Source organism: Rhinatrema bivittatum, chromosome 4 (genome assembly GCF_901001135.1).
Source record: "Rhinatrema bivittatum chromosome 4, aRhiBiv1.1, whole genome shotgun sequence".
NCBI lineage: Eukaryota > Metazoa > Chordata > Amphibia > Gymnophiona > Rhinatrematidae > Rhinatrema > Rhinatrema bivittatum.
The window spans coordinates 402146694-402173601 of record NC_042618.1 but is presented as its reverse complement, the minus strand read 5'-3'; the positions used below and the strand labels follow the sequence as shown (position 1 = coordinate 402173601).

Genomic DNA, 26908 nt, shown 5'->3' with positions numbered 1-26908 from the left:
AACAGCAGTATGTGTTTTTATTTAAGGTGCAGTTCAAGTTTGCCTGACTAATGTTTGCATGGTCTCCCAGGTTAACGCATGCCTTATTAAGTAGTACCAGGATGGAAGCAAAATAAATGGCAGCTCCAGCAATTATTGCTGCCACTCCTAATTTTAAGTGGCAGGTGCAGTTCATTTTGAGCACACAATACAGAATGAGCAATAGTTGCCTGGAGTCAAGGCTGTTGATAAGTTGGGTTAACAAGGTGAATTTGCCTTACTTACAGGAAGGCACTCTTGCAGCACTTGGAGTTTGTGTCCCAGATATTGCTTTGACGGACTGTGCAAGTGCTGTGGTACCCGTGTATAACAAGTGTCAGACACCTGTACGATTTTGAAACCTTAAAAAAAAAACAACCCACAGTATTTCTTCAGTAAGAACTGTGTGTGGTAATTCTGTTATTCCGGTGAAAAATCTGAGTTTCTAATAAATCCTTGTACTGAAAGGAAACCAAACTCCTTCCCCAACCCCACTGCCATAGAGACCAACAACATAGACTGTTTGTTTCTCGCAGTGACTTTTTTTTTTAAGGCAGCAGGGGATGCCTTACTCATCAAGGTCTTTGACATGGACAAATAATGGGAGAAAAGCCCTTTATAAATTGCTTTTCATAATTTTGCATCAATAATGTCACATTCATAGGTTTGTTTCATAGGAAAGTCTTATTTAGGGGGAGGAGGGAGACTAAAATTTGCTATTTCATGGATTTTGGCATTTTTCACGGAAAATCAAAATGTTGCACTTTTTATGCTCCATTAGATGCCACATGGCCTGGTTGTAGTCCATCCGTTTTGTTTTGGTTTTGTTTTTTTTACGGCTCCTTCTTCATTCCTAGAATTTTAGGGAACTACTCACTTGAATCACATTTCATTACTTCAAAGCGTGACTCATGTGTTACTGCTTTAGCCACAAACCTAAGCTGCAATATTACTCAGTCCATAGAGAAAAGGAGCAGATTCTACGAACGAGTGTTTCCAGTTAGCACACTTCTATTATACTAGTAAATCTTTGCAGAGTAGGGAGGGCACTGCCACATCATCAATGGATAGAATGGGAAGCTTCATGGGCTCAAACAAAATTGAGAGCCCAGCAGTAAAGGAATATTAAAACTCTGAATGAGTTGAAAGGGAGTAGACTCAGAAGTAATCTAAGGAAATATTTCTGTACAGAAGGAGTGGTGGATGCATGGAGCAATCTTCCAGTGGAGGTAGTGGAGTCGAGGACTGTATCAGAACTCAAGAAAGCATGGGGCAAGAAAAGGGGATCTCTGAGGGAGAGGAAGGGATTGCAGCCTTAAGCAGGTGGTGTAGACGGGCAGATTGGATAGGCCATATGGTCTTTATCTTCTATCATGTTCTATCTTTCAGTGCAAGAACAAGACATTTTTAAGGTTTCATTGCGTCACAATGCTGCACCTGTTTTGGGTTGCACAACTGTTTCGGAAGATATAGTGGTCCTTGTCCGCTTTGTACTTCGATGGGCTATTGCTGGGGTTTTTTTGTTTGTTTTTTGTTTTCTGGACATGGATCCTAAGATCTAAACTTTCACCTCTCGAAATCCAAAACAAGAATATGGAGGTAAGCATAGTCTCCACTTGCCGAGCTGGTAGGAGTTCCCTGCTGCAGTACTTCATGTGTATCCTCCTCCTCGAGACAAACAGATGACTCCAGGTCATACAAGGGTTGCTACTTGTACGGTTGCATTAGAGCTATAGGGTTATTTTAGGTTTTGGTGTTAATCCATAAATCAAGCCCTAGTCATGAAGCATCAAGAAGAGATACAGCTGCCTTTTTTTGTGTGGTTATAAAGTAGTGGTGGTTTGGGATTTTTCATATCCACAATGCACTGCTTCCTCAACAGGGAAATAAAATAAGGCAAAAGCATCACTTAGTCACCAGAAAATGTGGCCATTTCTAAGCTATGTTAAGACCACACGGGCAAGTAGAAATTTTGACTGCACTACGGAGTTCGGAAGTAAATGTAACTCTTCCAAGAATTACCATCCTCTCTCTTTTCCAAAGCTTAGGGGGTAATTTTTCAAAAAGATTTTCGTGCGTAAAACAGCGTTTGAAAACTTTACGCATGTAACTCCTTTGAAAATTCACTCCATAGGGCTGAATTTTCAAAAGATTTCATGTGCAACAATGGACTTTTCAAAATTGCAATGAGATATGCTACATCAATGCATGTAATGCCTTTATAAAGTTGCTCCTTTTTTGTGATAAGACATTGAGAGTTCCCTCCCCAGTGGCATATGGGATAGTTAGTTGTCCCTCCAAAGGGCACTTAACACCCACTTATGGATTTAATTATTCTTTCCCATTAAGCTTCTGTTAAGCTCAAATAATGGGCCAGATGTACTAAGCATCCTTCCCAGAGGGACAAAATAGGAAAAAAAATACTCTAGTGCCTCTGTCCCAATGTGAATATATTCTTTAAATTTCATAATAAAATCTTTTTGTAGCATCAGTGTTTTCTGGGGCAGCGCATTTTTTGTTGGTGTACTATCTTACAAACATCTTACTGGCTGCTATTCATCTGTTGTTTGTAGTCACTGATTTTTTTTTTTTTTTAAAGCATGTAAAAATCACATTCTTGCCTGAGGCAAAGATTACCCTACACAATAGGGCAGTTATTTCATTCTTGCTGTACAGTGCATTATTTGTGTATGCACTTGTCGCTTCTAGATGGATGCAAGCAACAAATACACTCAAGGCAGATGATAATTTGCCAATATTAATAGTTTGTTGACCAGGAAATCCACATTGTCAAGTCTCTTGTTTTTCAGCAGGGTCTGATAGCACAGGTCACACTGTCAGTGGCAAGGATGACCCTTAAACTCACAGCCCAGGTCTTCTGAATTGCAATTCCTCTGGTTTAATCGTTAGAGCCCACCTCTCTGCGTAGACATTTGCCATTCACCACTGGCACACCTTAATTTCATTGGAGCTCATGATATCGTTCTTAAATATGCTTTTGACTTTGAAGTTTTACAGCAAAAAAGCAGAATTCTTGATCATATTGTTTTGAAAAAGGAAAATCTCTTAATTACCAGTGATTGTGAATAAAGAACGTATTCGGTTGTCATGTCTGGAATGCCATAGGTTATTGAATGTTTCCATTATAGTGTTACAGAGAGAAGGCCACATTGCATTGAAACACTGAGATGTTTTTTTAAAGTTAGCATTCAGAACACAAATCAGTTTTTAATTTTTGTAAGCTTTTTATTCTGCATCCTTTTGGACTCTTTTTGTAATGCTTCTGCAGTGCAGGGCCCTTGGTGTATTTCTGACATTACCATTGGTTGATTGGTTAATTACCTAATACTTGCTTAAAGTCCTTTCAGCATCTTTAAATTTGACTGGCTTCTCTCACTCCTCTTCCTATTGTCTATTTAGAGTTGTGCATATGTCTTAAACCAGATTCTCAAGGCACAGGGGTGAACCTGAAAAAAGTTTCAAAGGTTTGGCTGATCAGTTTGACCAACCGTATGGAAAAAGAAATCCTGAAGGCCATCAAAAAATCCACTTCCGATCTTAGAACAATCTGGTAGAACCAATCTGAATTATCCAAAGTGGATTTTTCAGTTCCATTTCAGAGTTTTTTGTTTTGGTTTTTTTTTTTTTTTTTCAGGTTACCCCAGATCTGGGGAGAAATCCAAAATTTCTGTGGAAGTTGAATCGGGCTCAGCTCAGTAGGAGCTTGACTTCAGTATTCTCTCATCCTTGTGGCAGCCGGCTGGTTAGATGATAATAGCCTTCCACATGATGCGATCATCCAGCATTGTCATGCAAGAGGGGCTATAGAATAACACTGCCATGACAAACTTACTATTTGGAAGCTGAGCCCACGAGCTAACGCTTTTAGTAGGTGCTGTGCCTGTATTTCTGAAAGTTTTTTTTTCATTTGTCTCGTTCTTTATTTCAGTGATGAAACCACAAGAAAAGATTTAAAGGCACTGCCCGCTCTCCCAACGAAAACGCTGCAGGAGCACCCCTCCCTTGCTTATTGGTAAGCTCGTCAGCCAAGTACGGCCTGCGAGGAAGGCTCCCACACGGCAGCATCCAGGGAATTCCTGTCAGGCTAACAAACTTTAGATTAACGAATAGTCCAGCATTTCTGAAACAAATTAAGTGCTGTACTGCTCTGGAAATAGTTATTTAGCAGCCATATTACTTTATATGTAGATTTTAAAAGGACACGCGATTTTATAACATAGGTGCGCGCAGGTTATATAATCGGGGGTCGGCGCGCACAAGGGGTCGCACAATTGTGCACCTTGCACGAGCCGAGCCACTCTTCCTTCCGCCGTTCCCTCCCCCCCTAGCCTGACCTTACAACCCCTTTCCCTAACCTTTCCCCCCCTGACTGTTATCTTACCTTTTGTGCCTGCCTCTGGGCAGGCGCAAGTTGCACGCGCGCCGGCAGCGGTAATGGCTGCTGTGTCGGAGGCCTCTGGTCCCGCCCCTTTAGTAAAGCCCCGGTACTTACACGCTTCCCGGGTCTTTACGCGTGTCCCCGGGCCTTTTGAAAATAGGCCCGGCATGAGTAACCTTTTGAAAATCTGGCCCGTTTTTTTAAAATAATGCTAGCATTTGGAAGAAAATGTTTACATACTTAAACAAAAACGTAGTTTTATGTAGTGTTTTCCATACACTTGAATCAAAATGGCATACAAGAGACAAATGTGTATTAAGATTGAGAGGGCTGGTGGAGTTTGCTTGTCAAGGAGGAAATTTAGACTAATGTCTAGGTCTTCGTTTTACGAGTCAAGAGCTCTGTCCTTATGTGAGTCACTAGGCTACTGAGAATTCATTTGTCCAGCTGTAACTGTAAGGTACTAGTAGTAAAAGCCTGTCCAATGACAGGGAAATACTGTGAAGTATAGAAAGTGCATAATTGAGATGTAGGTACTAGAATCATGTTCCCTTATTCCCCCTTCCAAATCTCCTTTGACCCCTCACTTTCCCCCTTTCACTTCCTCCACCCACAACCAACCCCTTCACTCACCCTGGTTCCCCCATGAAACCCTCAATCACTCGGGCTTACTCCCCCCCTAAACCCTCACTTACCCTGGTTCACTATTGTGCTCCCCCCAATACCCCCTCATGTTAACTTGGTTCACTCCCTCTTCTCACTCCACAAACCTCTCACTTACTCCGGTTCACTTCCTCCCATCCCCAGTTCGCTCACTCTCTTCCCCACTTCCGCTGGTCACTCATTTCCCCCCACCAATCTCTCTCTCTCTCTCTCTCTCACACTTCCGATCTCCTCACTCACTCTTGTTTCCCCCACAAACCACTCACCCACCCTGGTTTATTTCTCCCTCTGAAACCCCTCATTCACCCTGATTCAGTGCCCCCCCCCCCTCCATTCACCTGCTTCAGTTCGCCCCCTCACTTACCCTGGTTCACTCACTCCCCCTACCCTTGGTTGATTCATTCTGTCTCCCCCACCCCACAATCCCTGGTTCACTCTCTTTCTGGCGCACGCTGCCCCCTTCCCCCTCAAGATCCCTCACTCACTGGATACTATTAGCCAAACAGGAGGAGGACAGCGGCCTTGGAGTATCTCAGGCATGTCTTTTCTGCCAGGGTCCAAGAGTTGTGCTTTCAACCACGTGGTTCAGACCCTGGCAGAGGCAGAGCGAGGGCGCGCCAGAGGCACTGTAAGGCTGCCATTCTCCTGCTCTTTCTTTGTGGCCAATAGGAGCTAGTGGTTAAGGGGGAGAGGGGAGATTGCACTGTCCACTACCACCAATATGTCTCTTTCCAGGTAGGCGGGGAAAGGTAAATTTGCCGTTCATTACCACCAATGTTTCTTTTCCAGGGTGGGCTCAAATTCCATACAGACAAAGAAGGGAGATGCTGGAGATTACAGAGGAAGAGGGGTGGAGCTCAATTTGCATACTAGCGATGCAGGCACAGGGCAACTTTCCTCTTTATTACAGTTAGATTTTGAATGTTAAGATTCTAAAGCGCTTTCAGGCCCTCTTTGAATATTAAGAGATGTATAATTTTATCCTCCACGAGAATATCTCCTAGGAGAAGATCATTTGCAGAACATAAGTTGCAGGTGGGAAGATAAGGAAATAGCCAATTTTTAGCTAAGAAGATCTAGCATTATTAAAGGCTTCAATATTAAAATTTTGAATTCCAAGCAAATTCTAATAGGCAATCATTGAAACTCTCTTTTAAAATAGGAGTTATCCTATCTCATTGCCTAATGCCTGTTAGTACAGAACTCTCCAGCCCAGTTGCAAACTGAAGCCTGTACATCACTTTCGGGCCGATACAGTAAAGTCCGCGAGAGAGTGGGTGAACGCCCGCTCTCCTGGTGCGCGCACAGGCCACTCTCCTGTGCGCGCGATTCAGTATTCAAATTAGGGCCGGCGGTAAAAAGAGGCTCTAGGGACACTAGCGCGTCCCTAGCGCCTCTTTTTGGACAGGAGCGGCGGCTGTCAGCGGTTTTCGAGTCGCGGGCCGACATCAAATTTTTTTTTTTTTAACTTTTTGTAACTTTCGGGACCTCTGACTTAATATTGCCATGATATTAAGTCGGAGGGTGCACAGAAAAGCAGTCTTTACTGCATTTCGGTGCACTTTCCCGGTACCCAGAGAAATTAGCGCCGACCTTTGGGTAGGCGCTAATTTCTGAAAGTAAAATGTGCGGCTTGGCTGCACATTTTCCTTTCTGAATCGCGCGGGAATGACTAATAGGGCCATCAACATGCATTTCCATGTTGCGGACGCTATTAGGTTCAGGGGGGTTGGATGCACGTTTTTGACCCCTTACTGAATAAGGGGTAACGCTAGCGCGTCAAAAATGTGCATCCAATCGCAGGTTAACAGTGCGCTCCGCCAGAGCACACTGTACTGTATTGGCCTGCATGTTAGGCAAAGCTGCTTAAAGATCATTACAAAAATCTCTGATCTGGACAAAACACATGCCTGAAGGACAGCTGACTGTTTTCCAGCTGTGTGCTTTTCTTCATTCCTATCTTAATTTCCTAATTACTTCCTTCTGGCCTTGCAGGCCAGATTCCTTTTAGTACTACAACTCCCAAGAGACTTTGCATCAGAGTAATTTCCTTTTTGGTCAATTTCTCCTGTAGAGTGTCCTCTACTGGCCATCTGCCCCAATTTCAAGGAAAGAATGTATGGTCTCACAATATCCATTGCTTTTCTCCTTAGATTTTTTTTCCTTGTTCACCAGGTCCTTGGCCTGGCAGATGTGAGATGAGGGTGGAAGGGGTAGGGGCAGAGTGGAGTAGAAAGAGAGAAGAATTCTCCAAAAACTGGTACTGCATTGCTTGTTGGTAATGAGAGAGGGTGCCAGCTACATCTGACACTTTTCTCCTGTCACTTGAACCCATTAACTTTGGAAATCCTTTAACACAAGCAGACTTAAGACCGGTAGGCCTAAGGGCAATAAGGATTCCAGCTGTCTGGTGCTAGAATGCTGGAATTTTGCTATTAGGAATGGATATGCATTCATTTGAAATGAAATAAAAAATGTCATTGACATTTATTATTTAGTTTCAGTACATTTTCAAAATAGATCACAAGAAAAAACAAACATTTTATGTTGGTTTTCTTTTCGTTTGGGCAGGGGGGGAGCCTTCCATAGGCTGCGGACTGACGAACCGCCCTGATCCCAATTTACCCCTTCTATGGGGTCAACTGCAAAGCAGAAGGGGCATGAGGGGGATGCCCACTCGCCTCCTATCCCATCTGTGTGCCGGCTGGCCCTCAGACCAGTGCCATAGCAACTTTAAAATGGCGCCAGTCTCTGGGCGGCCGGCACTATTTTCTTATACAGCCATACAAGAAAATGGCGCCTGCTGGCCCTGAGACTGGTGCCTTGTGACATCAATATGGCACCTGGCTCAGGGCCGACCAGAGCCATTTTGAAGACAACACTGATGGGGCAGAAGGCACGTGGGCATCACTCCTACCCTTTTTACTTTGCAGGTCACCCCACAGGAGGAGTGAGTGGTGGCTGGGGTGGTTCCTAGCCCTGGCATCATTTTGGGGGTGGGGTACCAGGGCTCCCTAGCATTTTTTTTTTTGGGGGGGGGTTAAAATATTTATTTCATTGTGGCAAACGAAATAAACATTAAGCAGTAATTTTAAAACGAGCGCTCATGTACCCATACACCTGCATATTTGCAGGCAAGCGAAGATACGCTGGAATGTTTAATCGTGCGCGCACTTGCACGCATATGTTGTAAAATACACCAACCGCATGGAAGTATGCTCCTAATTTTAAGAGGTTACTTGAGCACAGCTAGCGGTTTGTCTTCCATAGGACATTGTCTGCTGTGAATTTTAAAACGTGCTTGCACGAGGCACATTTCCGGCTTTCCAGTTATCCACCAGTTTCTCCAGTTAACATTGAGGTCTTTCGGACCCCTCTGGTTCATCATCCTGCATGCTGCCCAGTTGACCCAGACCCCCTCGCCCTGTTCTGTGAGCCCTAAAACTTGAGATCTACAGACTTGCTCCTCATCAGGGGTAACAGTAAAGTTACACGGATATCTAGTGTGTGTGGGCTGCAGTTTTTGGTTTTAAAATACGGACGTAGGAACAAAAGTCTTGGCCCTGCGCAGGCCCCATCCCTTTTCCACTCCCTTATTCCTCACGCATGCGATGGGTACATAATCCAAATTTTGTGGCTTTTTAAAATCTGCATTGCATTGCACGCGGCCCACTTGTGCACATATATGGGCGTTTTTGCGTGAGCAATGCTTTTAAAATCAGCATGTAAATAAAAAGGTTTTTAGATTTAAAACTCCCAAAAAAAAAAATTGGGGGGCCTGCCCATCCCTAGTAATTTTCCATAAATAGAAATAAAGTAAGGAGGAAGAAACATAAACTTCTTCCTGCACAGATATTTAGTACCCCTCTGTATGTTAGCTTCAGCTGCTTTCATTAAGCCTTATGCTCACCTTTGATGCAACTCCAACATTACTCTCTGTATCAATGGCAGAGGGTGGCAGGAAATTTGAATCAGTTAGCAACAAGGGCCCTGAACTTGGTCTGTGAAACAGATAAGTATGGGAAAATAAGTGTGGGAGCTTGCTGGGCAGACTGGATGGGCCGTTTGGTCTTTTTCTGCCGTCATTTCTATGTTTCTATAGATTAATCAGAATAAAGATCTAGAAGTTACATAAATTGGGAGTCAACAGGTATTTTGAATTAGAGTTCTAGACTTGAACTAGGTTGAATACCATAGACGGAGGGATTCATCGTTCCATAATGTGCCGTGATACAGTTTGAGCTTGTGTTGATTAGCAAATTTTAGAAACTGGAAATTTTGATGCTTCAGGAAAGCACAAGCAATACAGACTAGACCCATTTTATAAAGTGGAAGATCTGGCATCGTAGCTCATGACTCAGCAGTGGAGTACGACAGGAGCAATGTCTGGGTATTCAAGACGCTGGACTATGGGGAAAAAGTATTTTGCATCAAATAACCTTTTTTAAAAACTTTTCTAATTGATGTTTTAACCACTTCTGTCCTTTATTCACACGTCTCTGCTTCCTTTGTGCAGTACTGTGTATACTATCATTTCTGTAAATAACACTCTAATGATGACGAGGGCAGCATATTGTTTCATCGGTTTGTAATTCTGTAGTGGATTGCGGCCTGAGCTCTTTATTCCTGCTTGTTTTGCAGTGAGGACAGAGTGATCGAGTATTGCAAAAAGCTGAAAGGTCTAACCAGAGGGCAGGCTATTGTCCAGTGAGTATATTTTACTTGTTTTGCCCTGGCTTCTAGATTGCTTACACGTGGTTCAGGCCTGCGCAGTGATACGATTTTGGATTTGTTCAGCATTTGCGGCTATAAAAATATAGCCGATTTTTTTTTTTTTTTTTAATTTGGGGTGGGGCACAAGGCACATTCAGCACTCAGAGAGAAGGCTGGCAACAACGAGAAGAGCAGCTTGGGCAGCCTTAGCTGAGAGAGAACCGGTATAAGTGAGTCCCATCTTGGTGGAAGTCATTCTTAACAGCGTACAGCTGGTTTCCTTATGTGATTGCCAGCAGGAGGGATGTTTGCAGTGCTGGGAATTACTTTTTAATATCATGCTTCGTTACATAGTTGTTGGGCCCCACAACAAAATCTTTCCTGTGGAGGACATAGATGACTGTAGTGCTGGCTCCAGACTGGGGAAAAGAAGTGATGTTTCTTGCATTTGTGGGTGGGTCGCAACATGACTAACTTGTATGGTTCGGCCTGGGGATGAGGGTCTGATGCTCTGATTATGGAGTTGAAACGAATCAGAAAAAGTTGGCGGAATGCCATTTTTGGGCCAGCTAAGGATCTGTGTTCAATTCCTAGGCCGAGACTCTTGTTCCCTGGTTTGGCTGGGGTTGGGGATGCTGTGGTAGTAGAGTTCACAGCTTCTAGTGGGAGGTACCTAGTGGCTAGACCTAGGAGCCATGATTGCAGAGTTCTGGTTTTGTGCCCCCCCTTGGCCAAGGACTCGCTTCAATAACTGGGCTGGGAGGGAATATCAAATAGGGAGCTGCAAATGAAGGTTTATGGTGCCAGATCAAAGTCTCAGTTCTGATTTATATTAGAAGCCCAAAGGAGCAGGAGAAAACTGATGGATCAAAAAAAGATTTTTTTTTTTTTTTTTCAGATATGCTCAGATTCTGTCCTCTCCTTCCCTGCCCCTTGGATTCTGCCTCCCCTTTCTACAGTTATAAGTCCTAGAACAAATTGTAGAATGCAGGATTTGAAATCTGAGAAGGAAGTTGAAGACATATATTAAAAAAAAAAAGTGTCTAAATTTAGATGCCTAATTTAAGTGCCAAATTTCAGCCAATTTTAGAATCTTAAGGGCCCAATATTCAGCTCCATTTAGTCGGCTAAGTTAGGACTTAGCTAAATGATGCCTTTGAATATCCAGCTGTGGTCAGCGGCTGCCACTTAGCCATTTAATTTTTTATCTGGCTAAAAAGATAGCCGGATAAATGAGGATCAGGGTGAGAAGTGTTTCGGGAGCTTAGTTTTCCAGCTAACATAGGGTCATTCATCAAAATTCGTTATGGCATTAACACCCGCAATAACGCATTAACGCCATAACACATTTGATAATTGTTACTGCATGGTTTGAATGCAAACGTTTTGAAGGGGCGGGATTGGGGAGGGGTTAATGAAAATGAGGGGCAATATTGCACCATGCGATAGCATAACACATACTATGGCATGCTTTTAACACCGGAAATAACGTCACCTTTTTTGCTGGCGTTAAGCTGTGCGATATGCCTGAAACGGCTGTAACGCAATTTGTGATAAATATTGCAAATTACATTTCGGGGCTTGGAGAGGGGAGAGGAGTGGAGTGGAGTAGAAAGAGAGAGAGATCCTCTGGGGAGGCCTTCACAGTATTCAACTATTTATATCACTATAGGAGGACCAGCTAATAACTGGAGGTGAGGTTTTGGTGATGGCTTAGGATTTTGGGGCCAGTTTCACATGTAGAGTGAGACATACAAAGAGCACAGTTCCCTATAATAGGGTACTATCAAGCTAGGACAAGAACATTGTAGAAATTTCATCTTTGTGAGACTTTCCTCACTCCTATTGACATCAAATCTTCACTGAGGTGTACTGTGCTGTTCACATGTCTAACTCTGCATGTCAAACTGGCCCCAAAACCCTAAACCACCACTAAAATCTTACCTCCAGTTATTAGCTGGCCCCTCCTATAGTGATTATAAATAGTTGACTACTATGAAGGCCTTATACAGTCTCTCTCTCTCTCTCACTCTCACTCTCTCTCTCATTTGCTTATATTTAGGCTCCTAAGTGCTGAAAATCCATGTTGAGCATCTGACATTTTTTCCCCACCTTAATGTGACCCCCATAGTGATCCACTTTTTAGGCCCCTAAATTTATTGATATCCCTAGTAAATTTTCAGAGATCCCCAATTTAGGAACCTAAACCCTTTGAAAATTGATTCCAGAAACATGAAGTTGGCATATGCAGAAATACTATGGGGCCGATACAATACAGTACACTTAGCCCAGCGCACTGTATAACCCGCAGTTGGATGCGGGTTGTATAGGCGCCTCTACAACGCACGTCCAACGTGGAGTGAAACTAATAGCGCTCATCATATGTAAATGCATGTGAATGAGGCTATTAGCTATTCAGTCCCTATGCAAAAAAAAAATGTGCGTCTAGGACGCACATTTTAGCAATCAGAAATTAACGCCTGCCCAGAGCAGGCATTAATTGCTGAGCGCTACTAAACCTAGTACATAAAAGCAGAAAAAACTGCTTTTCTCTACTGCCTCCTACTTAATATCATTGAGATGTTAAGTAGGAGGAACAACTCTTTAAAAAAATAATAATTAAAAAAAAAAGTTTTAAAAAAAAGTGCTGGCAGAGGTTAGGAAAATGGACGCTGATAAATTCAGCATCCATTCTCTGAACCTGACTACCAGCACCAGAAGGAGTGTATAAATCAATATTAAAGTGTCGGGCACTTAATATTAATTTATTTACTCCTTCACTTATTGCCCATTGGTCCTTTTCATTGACATTTCTCAGTGAAAGGACCAATTCCCTTTCAGGACAGCCTTCTGAAAGTGATTGGTCCTTTCACTGACATGTGACAGTAAAGAGACCAATCGGCAATAAGTGAAGGAGTGAATAAATTACTATTACGTGTCCGACACTTTATTTATTTTTTTAATTTTATTTTTTATAGTTTTCATCATAATACAAATAAGATAAATTTCTCTTATTTTTGTAAAAAGAAATGCAATCATACCAATCTAATACCAAAATATGTGAACACTATATAAGTTTAGCGGGCGCTAAACTTTTTTGCATCGGCCCCTATAATTGTTCCAAAGGTTTCTTTGCATATTATGGATGAAGGAAAAAAATAATATATTGTTGCAACCATGGTTAAATCTGTGCCATATATATACATCAACCAAGTTTACAAAGTATAGCATGTTCAAGGAGGCACCCGAGTTGTTCAATGTTACTGAACCTGAATGCACAGATAAGGTTGGGCTTGATTGAAATGTACAACTGGGGGGGAGGGGCGCAAAGCTTTAAAAAAAAATCCTGTATGGTAACAGTATTCATCTACTGCAGATGGTCCAGTAAACACATTCCTCAGGTGTGCTGCACCTTTTTTTCCAGGTATATGACAATAGTAGAAGCTCTGCCAACCTATGGCGTCCATTACTATGGAGTAAAGGTTAGTCCGTATTACTGCAAACGCTAAAATAAGATTACAGGAGTGAAAAAGGATTTCCTCTAAAACCCTATCTTCAGTGCCTGTTTGTTAATGCAGTGTTGTTCCTTTTAGCTCACCAGAACTTTCACTAATCCATTCACTTCACAGGTGTTTGTATAGCAGGATTTCACTGATGTAAGCTTCTGTTTTGTCTTGATTCACTGACAAGTCTGTGACCAGGCGCGCATAAGGTTTTATGATTAAGAAGGATATCTTGGATTATGGTAGCGAGAAAGCCTTATGCCATAGGATGGCAATTTTAAGAGCCAATTTCGGTAGCTATCAGATTAACCGAGACTGTTGGAGGAGACAGGATGGCAAAGTAGACAGCATTTTTCAAAGATTGAGGGTAGGATAGCCGTTCCTTATCCTCCCTCTGGACAGGACCCTTCGTGGTGATCTCAAGCGCCACATTTGCCTTCAGAAATGGACCAAAAATTACAATTCCGCAAACACACAGGTGGTTTTTTTCAAGTGTGATTCATCCACTGATAAGAATCCCTTAGTCTGCAGGGTCCTTGCAGCCACTTATAACTTCCTTGTAAACATTGTCCCCTTAAAAACAGAACAAAGTATGTATCTGAAATACTTGTATAATTTTAATATATAAGAATGTGAATTCCAAAGCTAAAATCAGGTTGACAGAAAAGGTGAATTTCAGAGTTTTACGTGTGGTATTACATCATGGTTACTGATTTGTTTTTGAACACTGCAGGAATGTTAAAAATGGGATTGTCGTTTTGATATTTATTTGTTTCACCTTGTGAATTGCCTTTTCAATAGCTCAAGGCGATTTACCAGTAGTCATAAATACAACAACAAATAACACTTTAAAAAAATATATATATGTAAAAAAAGCAAGTAGCCCATATGTTCATAAAATTACAAAACCAGTAACCTATGGACATCAACCGCTAATAACAGATAGACATAGCTATATATTTATTTTACCTGTTGCTGTCTCTTCAGAGATAAAATATGGAGATATTACTTAATCTGTATGAAAACTTCACATATTTCAAACTTGGTGTGATGATGCTGGGGCTTATTTATTCTGCAGGACAAACAAGGAATTCCATGGTGGCTTGGGATCAGTTATAAGGGAATTGGCCAGTACGACTTACAAGATAAGGTGAAACCTAGAAAGGTAAGTGTTGCTTTGATGCAGCTTTCTTTCGGATCAGTGGCAGGGCTTGTATAAGTGCAATGGTACAACTGCACCATCAAAAATACATTGAAAGATCAGCAACTGAAATGGACAATGGAGGAGGAAGGGTGTGGGGTAGGGAAGGGCAAACTGAGAGGGAGCCAATGATACTAGTGCTCCTTGCATCACCTACCTCTCCACCCATCAGCTGGCACTGTTTACAGTTTGGAAGATGCCCTTGATGAGGCCTCATCTGGAGTACTGTATTCAGTTCTGGAGACCGTATCTCAAAAAGGATAGAGACGGGACAGAGTAGGACGACCAAAATGGTGTGGGGTCTGTATTGCAAGACTTTTATGAAGAGAGGTTGAAGGATCTGAATATGTAATACCCTGGAAGAGAGGAGGTGCAGGGGGAGATGTGATACAGACCTTCAGATACCTGAAAGGTTTTACTGACGCATGTTCCTCAAACCTTTTCTGTTGGAAAGCAAACAGTGGAACTAGGTGTCACGATATGAAATTTCAGGGGGGATGACTCAGAACCAACGTCAGGGAATATTTCTTCACAGAGAAGAGTGGTGAATGCCTGGCATGCCCTTTCAGAAGAGATGGTAAAGACAAAAACAGTAAATAAATTCAAAAAGGCATGGGGTAAACACTGTCTATCCATAAAGGCTAGAGTTGGAAATGAAGAAAAGTGTTCATGGGGGGTAACCAGCATGGAGCGGCAGCTACTACTCCTAACAGAAGATGTGGTGATTACTACCCTTAACCAATTAGCTTACCTGATTTTGACGCAAATACAGCATTGCTCTCTGCTTTGACGGCAGGGGGAAAAAAAGGGGAATTTGATTCAGACAGCCAGTGCTGGGTTCTGATTTTTATGCTCCAGGTACTGATTCACAGACATTAGTAAAAAGGACAGGACTGCTTCTACGGCCAGGTTCAAAAGCAAAGCATGTTCAAGCAGCAGCATTGTATGAATTATCAAGAAGGCTGCTCATCCTGTAAAAAAGTTGCTAACAGTAATTTTGTTATGGGTTTAATAGTTGTTGCTTTGGATTGTTACTATGACTACCCTTAACATAAGGCTTGGGGGGTAACCTACACGGGGCGGCAGTTACTACCCTTAACAGAAACATGGAATATCCTGCACAGAGCGGCAGATACTACCATTAGAAACTTGCTGGGCAGACTTGATGGACTATTTGGTCTTTTTCTGCCTTTATTACTATCAGGCCAGTACAGAATGGTGCGCTCAGCCGAGCTCACCGTAGGGCCCCGTTTGGACGTGTGTTTTTGATGCGCTATTATTACCCCTTCTACAGTATGGGGTAGTAATAGCGCGTGGAAAACGTGCGGCCAACACCCCCCCCCCCCCCGCCCTCCCCCCAAAACTAATAGCGCTCATCACATGCAAATACAGAAAGCAAGCTGCACATTTTACTTTCAGAAATTAACTCCTGCCCACGGGTTGGAAAACGGATGCTCAATTTTGCCAGCGTCTGTTTTCCAAACCCATGGCTGTCAGCGGGTTCGACAACCGACTCTGGCAAAATTAAGCGTCAGCTGTCAGACCTGCTGACAGCCGCCACCTCCTTATTAGCACGGGACCTAATTTAAATAGTGAATTGCGTGCCCAGGAGAGATGCCTGGGCACACGTTGGGGGAGCAGGCGCTCGCCTCGGAGCGCTGGCTCTCCCACTCAGTTTACTGTATGGGCCTGTAACCCTCTCAGGAAGGGTTACTTTGTGTGCCCTCGGTGAAGGAAGCACATTTTCAGAGGACTAGGAGGAGAGCATTTTTGGTAATTGCCCCTATGATACGGAATAAATTGATGGCAGAATCCGGGATACTCAGGATTATGCACACTTCAGAAAGATGACCAAAACTTGATTATTTCATGCAGCTTTTCAGATGGGAGTAGTGGGTATGTAGCTGGCTAGCTAGTTTGAGGGCTGTTTGAAGTTTTGGGGGTTGGGAAGTGTATGACTTTGTTGTTGTTGTTGTTGTTGTTAATGCAATTGTATTTTTTTTTATATTGTGTTATATTTTTACTATATTTTGCTTTTTATTTGAGTGGTTTCATAGATGCTATTAATATAGGTGAATAAATAAATGGCACAAATCAAGTTTCTCTACATAATGCATGTTTTATGCACAGAAAATATGCTTTGTACTCCATTTTATTTTCTCTACACAAATTGTCTTTTGTGCCCATAAATCTTGTTTTATGCATAGAAAAAATTCAGGTGAATTTTAAAAGCCCTGTGCGAGCCAAAGTCGGGAGATGCTGACACAAGTTGGGCCTGCACGCTCCACGCAGATTTTGTAAGCTGCCCATGTACACGCAGATCTCCTGCCATGCGCACAAGTCAAAAGTTCAGAAAAAGGGGCAGGGTGTGGGCGTGTCAGCGGAAGGCCAAGAGATGCGCCCGTAAATATTTACGTGCACAGGCGCATGCTGGGGTCCCCTGCTGCGTAACTGTACTACTACTACTACTACTACTACTACCACTACTACGGATGGTGTGTAAGTCAGAAACAAAATAATCTAGGCTAAATCAGCGGGGCTTTAAGGGTTGGGGCTAACAGCGGAAAAGGGAAGCTAATAAATTAAGGGGGTTTGGAAGGCCTATCCACGAACTGGGAAAACTGTGCGGTAGACACAGCATATGCTAGCATCCATTTAAAACTGTGCGCACATATACGCACATTCAGCCTATGTTACAACATGCGCACATATAACGTGCATATGTTATAAAATGGCCGCAACTCTGGACATGAGCTGGCATACACGTGCGCCTTCACGCCGGCATTAAAGTTACCGTATTTGTGCACACAAAATATATTCTGCACATAAATCATGTCTAATGTGTGCTAAGCATGTCTCTGTGCACATTGTCAGGTTTGCACGCGCTTTTTTTTTTTTTTTTTTTTTTAACTCTCGATGCATTAGTAATTATAGTTAATTTATTGCATTGGGAATTAACTCGATTTTTATAGTGTGAGTAAAGAAAATGTGAGAGGAAAATTTTAGCTCACATTTATCACATTGGGCTCTCATTGGTTTACCCTGGTCTCCTACAAAGCCATGGTAAAGGCCGCAAAACTCAACGGATTTGATCAAGCCTGGCCAAATTGCCATGAGAGACCAGGAACCTTCTAAAAAAAAAAAAAAAAGATTTGGTGTTTAAAGAGAGACAGGGCTCAGCGCATTGCCTCTCTTCTGCCCGCCTGCCCCAGAAGAGAAATATTGGTGACAGCATGAGAGGCACATGTTTCCCCTCTTCAGGACACCCCACCCCCACCCCCTCCGTTTCCCTCACTTACCCACTCATTAAGTTAACTAGGAGGAAGAGATGGGGAGCCTTGCAGTGCCTCGGGCACGTCTTTCTCTCCTGCCTAGCCTGAGCATTGCTCTTTGAGCCATGTGGTCCAAAACGCAACTCTCTGGCCTGGCTTTGGAGGAGAAGGAAATGCAACCAGGCTGCCCATCTCCTCCTCCTGTTTAACTTAATGAGCAAGAGTGAGGATCTGGGGGACTCAGAAAGGGTGACTTGGCTATCATGCAGGGGGCCGAGTGGGTGAAATGGAATGACTTGGTGATCCCGAGGAAGGGGGGGGGGAGTGAGTGAACCTACCCAGGGATTGGAAAGGAGGGACAGGGTGAACTGAGGATGAGGGCAGGGAAGAGAAGGAGGATGTGAACTGGGGATTGCAGCTGGAGGGAGGGACACAGTGAACTGAGGATGGTGGAGAAGGGAGAAGATGAATTAACTTAAGGGAGGGGGCAGGATGGAAGAGAGGGACAGCGTGAACTGGGAATGGGGGCAGGGAAGGGAGGGAGTTACTTAGGAATTGTGAGGGGAGGGATGGAGGATGGGGTGAGAGGGAGTGAGGGAGTAGGGACAGGATGGGGCAAGAGTGAACCAGTGTGCGTGAGGGGGGGGGGTTCTTAAGTGGGGAGGGAGTAAACCAGGACTTGTGAGGGGGGAGGCAGTGAACTATGATTTGTGATGGGGAGGGAACTAGGATGAGTGAGGGGATTGGGTGGAGGGGAGGGAGAGTGAGGAATCAAAGGGGCTTTGGAAGGGGAGATGAGAGAGTGATTGGGGAGGGGGGGGGCCTATGGCTTCATCCCTTCTCCATCCAATCCTTAGTTCTCCCTCTTTTCTCCTTCTCTTCCTCATTCCAGTCTTCCCTCCTCCTCTTCTTCCACCCCATCCAGTACTTCCTTCTTTCCCACTTTCCAATCCCTGATCCTTCCTCATCCATCCCATTTCTCACCCCTCTTTTCTCTCCTCCCTCCCTCCCTTCCATTCCCTTTTCTTATCCTCCCTGAAAGCCCCATCCTTACATCCTTCTCCCTCTGTCCTCCTCCATCCCTCATCTGTCTATCCCTCTTGCCTTCATTTCTCTCCTCTGTGATTCCTCTCTTCCTATGCCCAGACCCCTTATTCTATCTTTACTCCCCAGCCCCAATCGCTTCAATCCCTTTTCCTCTAATAAAGAATGAAATAAATGAACTGGACACAGAAATGTCAGAAAATGACTTTTTAATTTTTATAAAGCTAAAAAAAATAATTTTGAGTTCAAATATATGCAAAATTGTGCAAATTTGCCACAGAATTGTTCTGTTCCTGCCACAGAGTCTTAAATTGCTATGAAAGTTGATTTGGCCACTGGACCTCACCACCAAGTGGTCAAAATAAATAAAACTTCAGAATAGTTTGTTTCTAGTTCTGTAGCCAATTGGTAGATGATGACCCTTCAATAACTGACAGATCGATACTCTAAGGCCGCGGTAGAAACAGTGCGGCAGGGCCGGGCGCACCCGCGGTTGCCGCACGCACAGTGCAGCTCGCCTACCGCTCGATCCCGTATGCAAATAGCTTGCAAATGCAAGCTGCGTCTAGGAAGCGTCCGTGAAGCGTTAGGCCCGCGCAACCCATTTTACTGTATAGAGCGCCTATACAGTATCCTGGGTGCGTGGGCCTAACGCTTCACGGCCACGCTGGTATCTGTCATTTCAAATGTCATTTCAAATGACATTTGAAATGACAGGTACCAGGAAGTGGACAGTTCTCCGATGCTCGGCAAACTTTCCCCCAGCCCCCGCTCACCTGCCCTGGCCGCGTCCGGTCTCCGGTACAGCCCCAGTCCTGTCCCCTCCTCCCGAAGCAAAAAAAAAAACCCGAAAAAGTAGCAAGAGAGCGAGGGGAGAGACGGGCAATCCTAGGCTCGGGCCTGCTAGTACCTTCTCCTCTCCTCCCGAAGCAGGGCGCGAAAAGCAGCCTTGCTCCGGGAGGAGGGGGGGGCAGTTTAAAGCGACGAAGCGACTTACTTTTGCAGGCCCCCCCCCCCCCCTCCGGACATAGGCGACGACCGCGGCTCCAGCCTCCAGCTGTCAGACAGACGCATCGCACGTGGGAAAGTGGCCCCTATGCTTGCAATTGGCTGCTCAAGACGTGACGTCACGACGTTTGGCATCACGGCATGTGACGTCACGTCTTGAGCAACCAATTGCACGCATAGGGGCCGCTTTCCCACGTGTGATGCATCTGTCTGACAGCTGGAGGCAGGAGCCGCGGTCGTCGCCGATGTCCGGAGGGGGGGGCTGCAAAAGAAAGTCGCTTCGTCGCTTTAAACTGCCTCCTCCCGGAGCAAGGCTGCTTTTCGCGCCCTGCTTCGGGAGGAGAGGAGAAGGGACTAGCAGGCCCGAGCCTAGGATTGCCCGGTCGTCGTCGCTGATGTCCGGAGGGGGGCTGCAAAAGTAAGTCGCTTCGTCGCTTTAAACTGCCCCCTCCTCCCGGAGCAAGGCCTCTTTTCGCACCCTGCTTCGGGAGGAGAGGACAAGGGACTGGCAGGCCCGAGCGTAGGTTGCCCGTCTCTCCCCTCGCTCTCTTGCTACTTTTTTTTCGGGGTCTTTTTTTTTTTTTTTCGGGAGGAGGGGACAGGACTGGGGCTGCACCGGAGACCGGACGCGGCCAGGGCAGGTGAGCGGGGGCTGGGGGAAAGTTTGCCGCCTACCCTTACCCCTGCCTCTAACGCAGGGGTAAGGGTAGGCGGTAAGTTAGCAGGGTAAACGCGCGGCAAAACGGCAGGGTAAAAAAGCGATAGTCGGGGCGCGCGTTACTATATGGGAGGGAATAGCTAATTCGCTCGTTTGCATGCAATATACATGCCGCGTGCGGAAGGGGTTGCCCGGGGATTTTAAGATGCGGTAGGGATGAGTTAAAGGGGATAGTATATCGCGGGAAGGGCTAACGCGGCCGGAAAGTGAGTAGAAGGCGAGTTAGGAGCAGGGTAACCGCAGCCGCACTTTACTGTATCGATCTGTGATTTAGCAGGCAGGTCTGGTTAATAGAGGGCTTGCAATCCCAGGTCTCAGTAGATTTGGGCTATCTTGTCACTGTGCTCTTATCGGAGCAGGCATAGCTCCAATGTTTTCTACACACCTCAAGACATTACTTTTTTTTTTTGCTTAAACCTGTCTAGTAACATTTTTTTCTCTCTCTCTTCCAATATATGAACTTGGTAATTCTTCTTCTGCAAGTCTTCATTCCTACTGCTTCATTCTAATGCATATTTTATCTTATATTATATTTTTGCAAAGAAAAAAAAGTGTTTTGCTTATCTGTGATTTATTAAAGCAAAGGTATTCAGTTTCCTCCTGTAGACTGTCTTTGTTACATGTTTAACCTTAGGGAAGAGACTAAATTACAGGTCTGCAGCTGAATAATGAGCTGTGTAGCATATGATTCACACCCTGGAAAATGTAAAGGAGCTACTTCAAGTAGCTGATTCTGTAGATTGTGGTTTATTGTGATTGCTTAGTGCTGAGGCGTTAGCAGCTTTTTTTTGTTCAAGAAGTGAGTCAGATCATGTTACCTCCATATATATATATATATTTTTTTTACAACAGAGGTTTTCAATATATCCAGCAGGGCAGCGTCTGTCCCAGCTCATAGTCCTGTCCAGAATGTCTTTAGAGAAACAAGATTTCCAAGGAATGATGTGCAAACAGAGCAGGAAACCCCCCCCAGTTAGTACAAGAAGCAGAGGAAAGCTTTTTTTTTTCTTTGTTTGTTCTGCCTCCTACAATCCCGCCCCCTCCTTGCTTCTGGACAACCTGCTTCAAGTGCTTTTTCCCACATCTCCTGGGCAAATTGGGTGGGCCAAGAGATAGTTGTTTGCTGACCAACTAAGTATGTTACTATATAAGCCTTCAACCAGTGGGAGGCTGACAGGGTGCAGCCTACTTGTCTGGTGAGAATTATTTTTATATTGATTCTCACATAATTTATTTTAAATTATTTTCAGCTTCTTTTCATGAAGACCCCCGTTTTGTTTTGTCTTTCATAGTATACATGACTACCTAAAATGCATTGTGCATTTGAGCTTATTTTAGTGACTTCCCCTGCAGAGTTCAATATGTGTAGTGTACATGTATGACAGCTGCTATAATAAAGAGAACAGGAATATATTAGTGCTTTTGCCACAGGGAAGTAAAAGCTTTTAAAGATATATGGACACACTACAGCTGATCTTCTACTTTCCCTTGCAGTGCCAAAATTTGCTTTGCCCCGGAGGCTGCTTTTGATCCATTGGACTTCACCCACCTCCGTGTGTTCACATGTGACACATCCGAGGTTAAGTGAAATCCTGCCCTTGTGACATCACATCCTGTTGCCATGGGAATAACAGCAATGCCATAAGCCGCCGATTTTTAACTGGGGACACGTAGTCGGTGATTCATGAAGGGCAAAACTCTTACTTCTATGCGCGTTATTAGCTATAATTTTTAAAATCAAGCAGTTGCACAGCGTTCAAGATTTTACACAGCCCATCCGCTGACATTTTTAAACTGCTCACGTTTTGTTCCCTAAAACCAGTTTAGTTTTTTTTTAACTTTATTATATTTTAATAAATACAAAGAATAAACCTTTGCACAGAAACAATGAGATTACAATATAATAAATGGTAAAACTACCATGACAAAACTAACTTATTCAAGACAATTTCAAATCTCAATATCCAGGCTTCAGAATAAAGGGGGGAAGCTGAAATGTATGAGGAGATCAGAATGAAATATTAATAGACACAGCATTTCATGTGAACAACCCTGCTTTTTATATTAACACAGTCAAATACTTCTTAGTCTAAGCTAACTAAATGTCCAGTAAATTGCCTGGAATCTAGGAAAACACGAAGCAGCCTGCTCTATATTTAACAACACATTTGCAAGGGTACCTCAGTAGAAGGGAGGCTCCCAGAGCGCTGACTTCTTGACGAAATGCCAGGAAGCCTTTCCTTCTTTCCAGAGTTACCCTTGCAAAATCGGGAAAACCTCTAACTATTTGACCAAAAAAAGAGACATTCAAGTGTTTGAAATAATCTCTCATTACATAGCTGACATTACTTTCAGAAACATCACTTTCAGAAATAACAGAAACCAACAGCATTGACCTTTCAGTAATCTCATGAGTTGAAGATTCCAGCATAGCTAATAAATTCTCAAAATCTGTGGAGGGTTGAGCAACCACATCCTGCCTGGTAGCTGATCGAAATGGCAAAAAAATAAAGTCCCTGTATTTAACAAAGTTTATTGAAGGAATATGCAGAATTTCTATAAGATATTTCCTTCGAGTCCAACGTGATTGTTTCCCCCCACATAAGACGAGGAAAGTTCAAAACCTTAGATTTAAATGTCTCTAATTATTCTCAATCTATTTGCTTTAACAAACTTTCCTGAGCTTTAATTAAAGCAATGTGAACAGTCTGCGTCTTCTTGACATCATCTTCCAAGGTTTTAATCTTCTCCGTAGAGTCTTGATATTGCGACAAAGTGTTTTGTGACAAAACCTCGAGTCTGTTAGAAATTTCATTAACCTTAGACGAGCAGGCAATGAAAGATTACCAAAGTTGGCCATCAGATCCCATACGGGCCTCTAAGCTAACAAGTGCTGGTTTTACAGGCAGAACGAAGGGTTGAACAATAGCTGATTCCTCCACAGATGAAGCAGTACTCAGTTGTTAAAGTGGACACCTCCCCAGCACTCCATGGTACATTATCCCACGACTGGTTAGCTTCAAAGAGTGCTGTCTCACAATCTTCTCCTGCAAGCGATGAAAAAACAGTGGAGTCATCCTGAGCGGTGACTCCCTCCAATGCATGCACACCCCTGATGGACCTTATCATCCGGCGCTGCAGTTATCACGGTGGGGGAACTCTGCATAACCGGCAGCAAACGACTGTCAAAGGGACCTCCTCGCCAGGCGAAATCAGATCTTCTTCACCACAATCGCCAATGGGAACCACCTCAGCCCTGGATGTAGCAGGAACCACAAATTCCAAGGATGAACGTTGCCCTGGGAGGGGGGAGGCGTTGGACTCACCCTTCCCTTCTTTTTTGAAGGCATCTGAAAAAGGTAACGTGAAAGTCAATAGAGCAAATGGAATACGTGGAGCAGTCACGCCACCATCTTAACTCCTCCCCCCTGTAGGTATGAAACAACTTCTTGAATAGTACAGCCCAAGTTCAGTTTACTCATTGAGTATCTACGGGTATCTGAGGGTTTCGAAACCTTTCAGGAAATCCATCTGTGTTGCATAGCAAGTGAATTTCATGATTTTGATGTTTCACTTTGACCCAAAATGGAATGTCTTACAATGTGCTTTGGGGAGGAGAGGTAACATCATTTGTTTATGCTTTATGGTATTTTCAAAAGCTGGCATGGAAGATTGCAGTCTACAATTTACAGTCTGTACTTTCAAAGGAGCCAACTACAATGTGTCTTTTTTTTTTTTTCAGAGCAACAATTAAATGTCAAACTGTAAATATTCAGAAAAGTAGACAGTCTAGGGGCATGGCCTTCCACAGGAACTTGTTTATCCAATCTTCAGTGTGTTTGACATCTAAATTTCCCATACCGTACTACAGCAGCTATTTAGATGTCTACCTAGGCTCTTCGGCAGCCAATCTGAAGTTTGTTGTCTGATATTAATTGGAAAGCTGCTCTGTTTTCAAACTCGTTTGTCTAAATTAGTCCATTAAATCTTGAATTGGTGCTCATGGTGTCATGATTTTAATAAGTAGGGTAATCTTATAGCTCTAGGGTAAGGGGGACAAGCTGAGCCAGTCCTGGTTTTACTCTGTTGTTTGTATAGAGATGTAGTGTGTGTGTATGTGTGTGTGTGTGTGTGTGTGTATTTATTTATTTATAGCCTGTCGATCTACAAATCTTGGCAAAACAAGTTTTGATTTCTCTATTGAGTTCACTAAGAAAAGTAGGACTACATTTCCCTGCAGTAGGGTAAAAGCAGGTCTGGCTCAGCTTTGTCACTCTGCTTATGATGAAGAAGAAACATATCTGCTCACGTTTGCTGAGTGAGAAACTGAGAGTGAGCTGAGGCGGAAACAAGGTCTCCTTGCCATCCTTGAAACTACTTGCATGTTTTCGTATCCTATCTGGCCTCCGCCTTGCCTGTTCTATAAATATTTCTGGCCTCCACCCCTGCAATAATTTTAATTGTAGGGGAGGAGACCAGAAACGTTTATTTGCATAGGCGAGGAACCTAGAAGATTTATGAGTTTCTCACGGTCCAGTTGGAATGAGGAAAGATGGCCATTCTCAAAGATGCATTATAGTCAGGTTAAAAAAAAAAACAAAAAAACACTGCAAATAAAAATATGTATACATTATTGCTGTCAAACCAGCAGTACATGCAGCCTACAGAATGTCACCTTGAAATTTAGATGGGGAAATTCTTTCAGAACATTTTTTTTTTTTTTTTTAAAGCAGATTCTGCATGGTGGTGTGGCAGGATTTTTCTATGGCTTATTTGTTCCTCTCGCTGCCAGGCTCTCGCTGTACTGTTTTTTTTTACAAGCTACAAGGTTTGGATTTTCTCCTAAGATGCTCAGGTTGAGGGGAATTTTGACCATCTGACCTGAAATGCTTGTGACCAGAATTTAAGTCCCATAGCAAAGAACTTGCAAGTCTGTTTGCTTGGAGAATTTTGAAATGGTGAATCTTTTACTCCAAGCTCTCATATCCTGCAGGTTCAGGAAGCAGTGGGGGATTGTCCCACTCTCTCAGGACCCAGCTGAAAACCAACCTGTCTTTCTTAATCTGGTCAAAGTATTGCTAATAGAATGATATCTATTGATAACTGATTGTTTCACTTATTAACAGTCCTGTTCACAAAAGCTCATTGTTCGTGAATGGGCCCCATGGAAAGTAAGGAATCCTGTGGTAAATGTGTGTTTTGGTGCATTAACGCTTAAACACCCTTTTTGTGCATAGGGGCTGAAAATGGCCTACATAGATTTTATTTTCTTGTTGTATTTTCTCTAAAAAGAAAATAAGTGAAACATTTTCTTTCTAAACTTGAGTGCTAGAAGTATAGAAAGAAGACTTACGAAGCATTTTGTAATGAAGCAGTAACAGTAGCACTGGAGAATAGTATTGGATGCCTGTTGTGAACTGGAACCATGGGGTAGTCTGATTTCTGCCTCTTGTCTCTGCAGTCTCTGGAATTCGGTTTGGGTCCCAGGTTTGAGAGCTGTTTCTTCTGTGGGGAGAAAGCTGAGAGATCCAGATAGTTCAGTGATTTCCTGCTTGCAGCATGCTTTTGTTTTTAAGCATGTAGGCATCACATGTCACTGAAATAGCATGATGGAGAGCAGTTGCTTTTACCCCATTTCTAAAAATAGAATCTGATTCCAAATTTACTATTCCTTGCTTTGTTTTCGGAGATCACCCACAGTCTTGCTTCATTATGTGGTCCTCGGTGAATTTAGTTGTCTGTCTGTCGCACGCTTCAGGCCTTGTGGCGGCATGGCATTCCAGGGTCATGTTCAGACCTGAATTTTCCGTGTAACTGGGTTTCCTTAACTTTCCTATATTGTTTAATGTATTATAATGCCAGGTTTCCTAAGGACAGATTTTTAATTATTTTTTGAGTCTGACTGAATTAATCTTTAGTTTCCGAAAACCCAAAGTTGTGTCCCTGCGGGGTACTTGTATCCAAATCCTCTTGTTAAAGGTTCCCAGCCTGAGAAAAGGGATGCAGTGTTTGAAAAGGTGATCGGCCGCCCCTTACTGTGCTAAGTAGGTTCAGATGTGTGGACCACAGCTGGCAGGCTGACAGTGCTGTGTTTGTTTCCCATCAGTGGGGGTACTTGGAGTGATGAAGAAGCAACACTGCATGGAGGCATTAACCAGGCATGTACCTCCTGATTCTCAGGGATAACCCTCGTTTTGTATAAGAAACACTTATATAATGCACAATCTGCCGTTCTGCACTTGTCAAATGACTCTCAAAATACTGTACGCTCCTAGTCTGCATTGTGCCTTTCATCAGAATGCTTGAAGCAGTTCGACTGAAGCGTAGTACTTGAAGGTCAAGAGAGACAATGAGCGTCCTGAGTAAGAC

The 26908-nt window shown here is 43.5% G+C and overlaps 1 protein-coding gene across 1 annotated transcript in view; it reads left to right on the top strand.

The window, feature by feature from the left end:
• Positions 1-26908, top strand: part of FRMD4B (FERM domain containing 4B) — a 295281-nt gene that overhangs the window by 214587 nt on the left and 53786 nt on the right. The window contains exons 8-11 of the mRNA XM_029601082.1: positions 3968-4051; positions 9722-9787; positions 13218-13275; positions 14375-14461. Of these exons, the coding sequence (XP_029456942.1) occupies positions 3968-4051; positions 9722-9787; positions 13218-13275; positions 14375-14461 (295 nt within the window). The remainder of the gene's footprint in view (positions 1-3967; positions 4052-9721; positions 9788-13217; positions 13276-14374; positions 14462-26908) is intronic.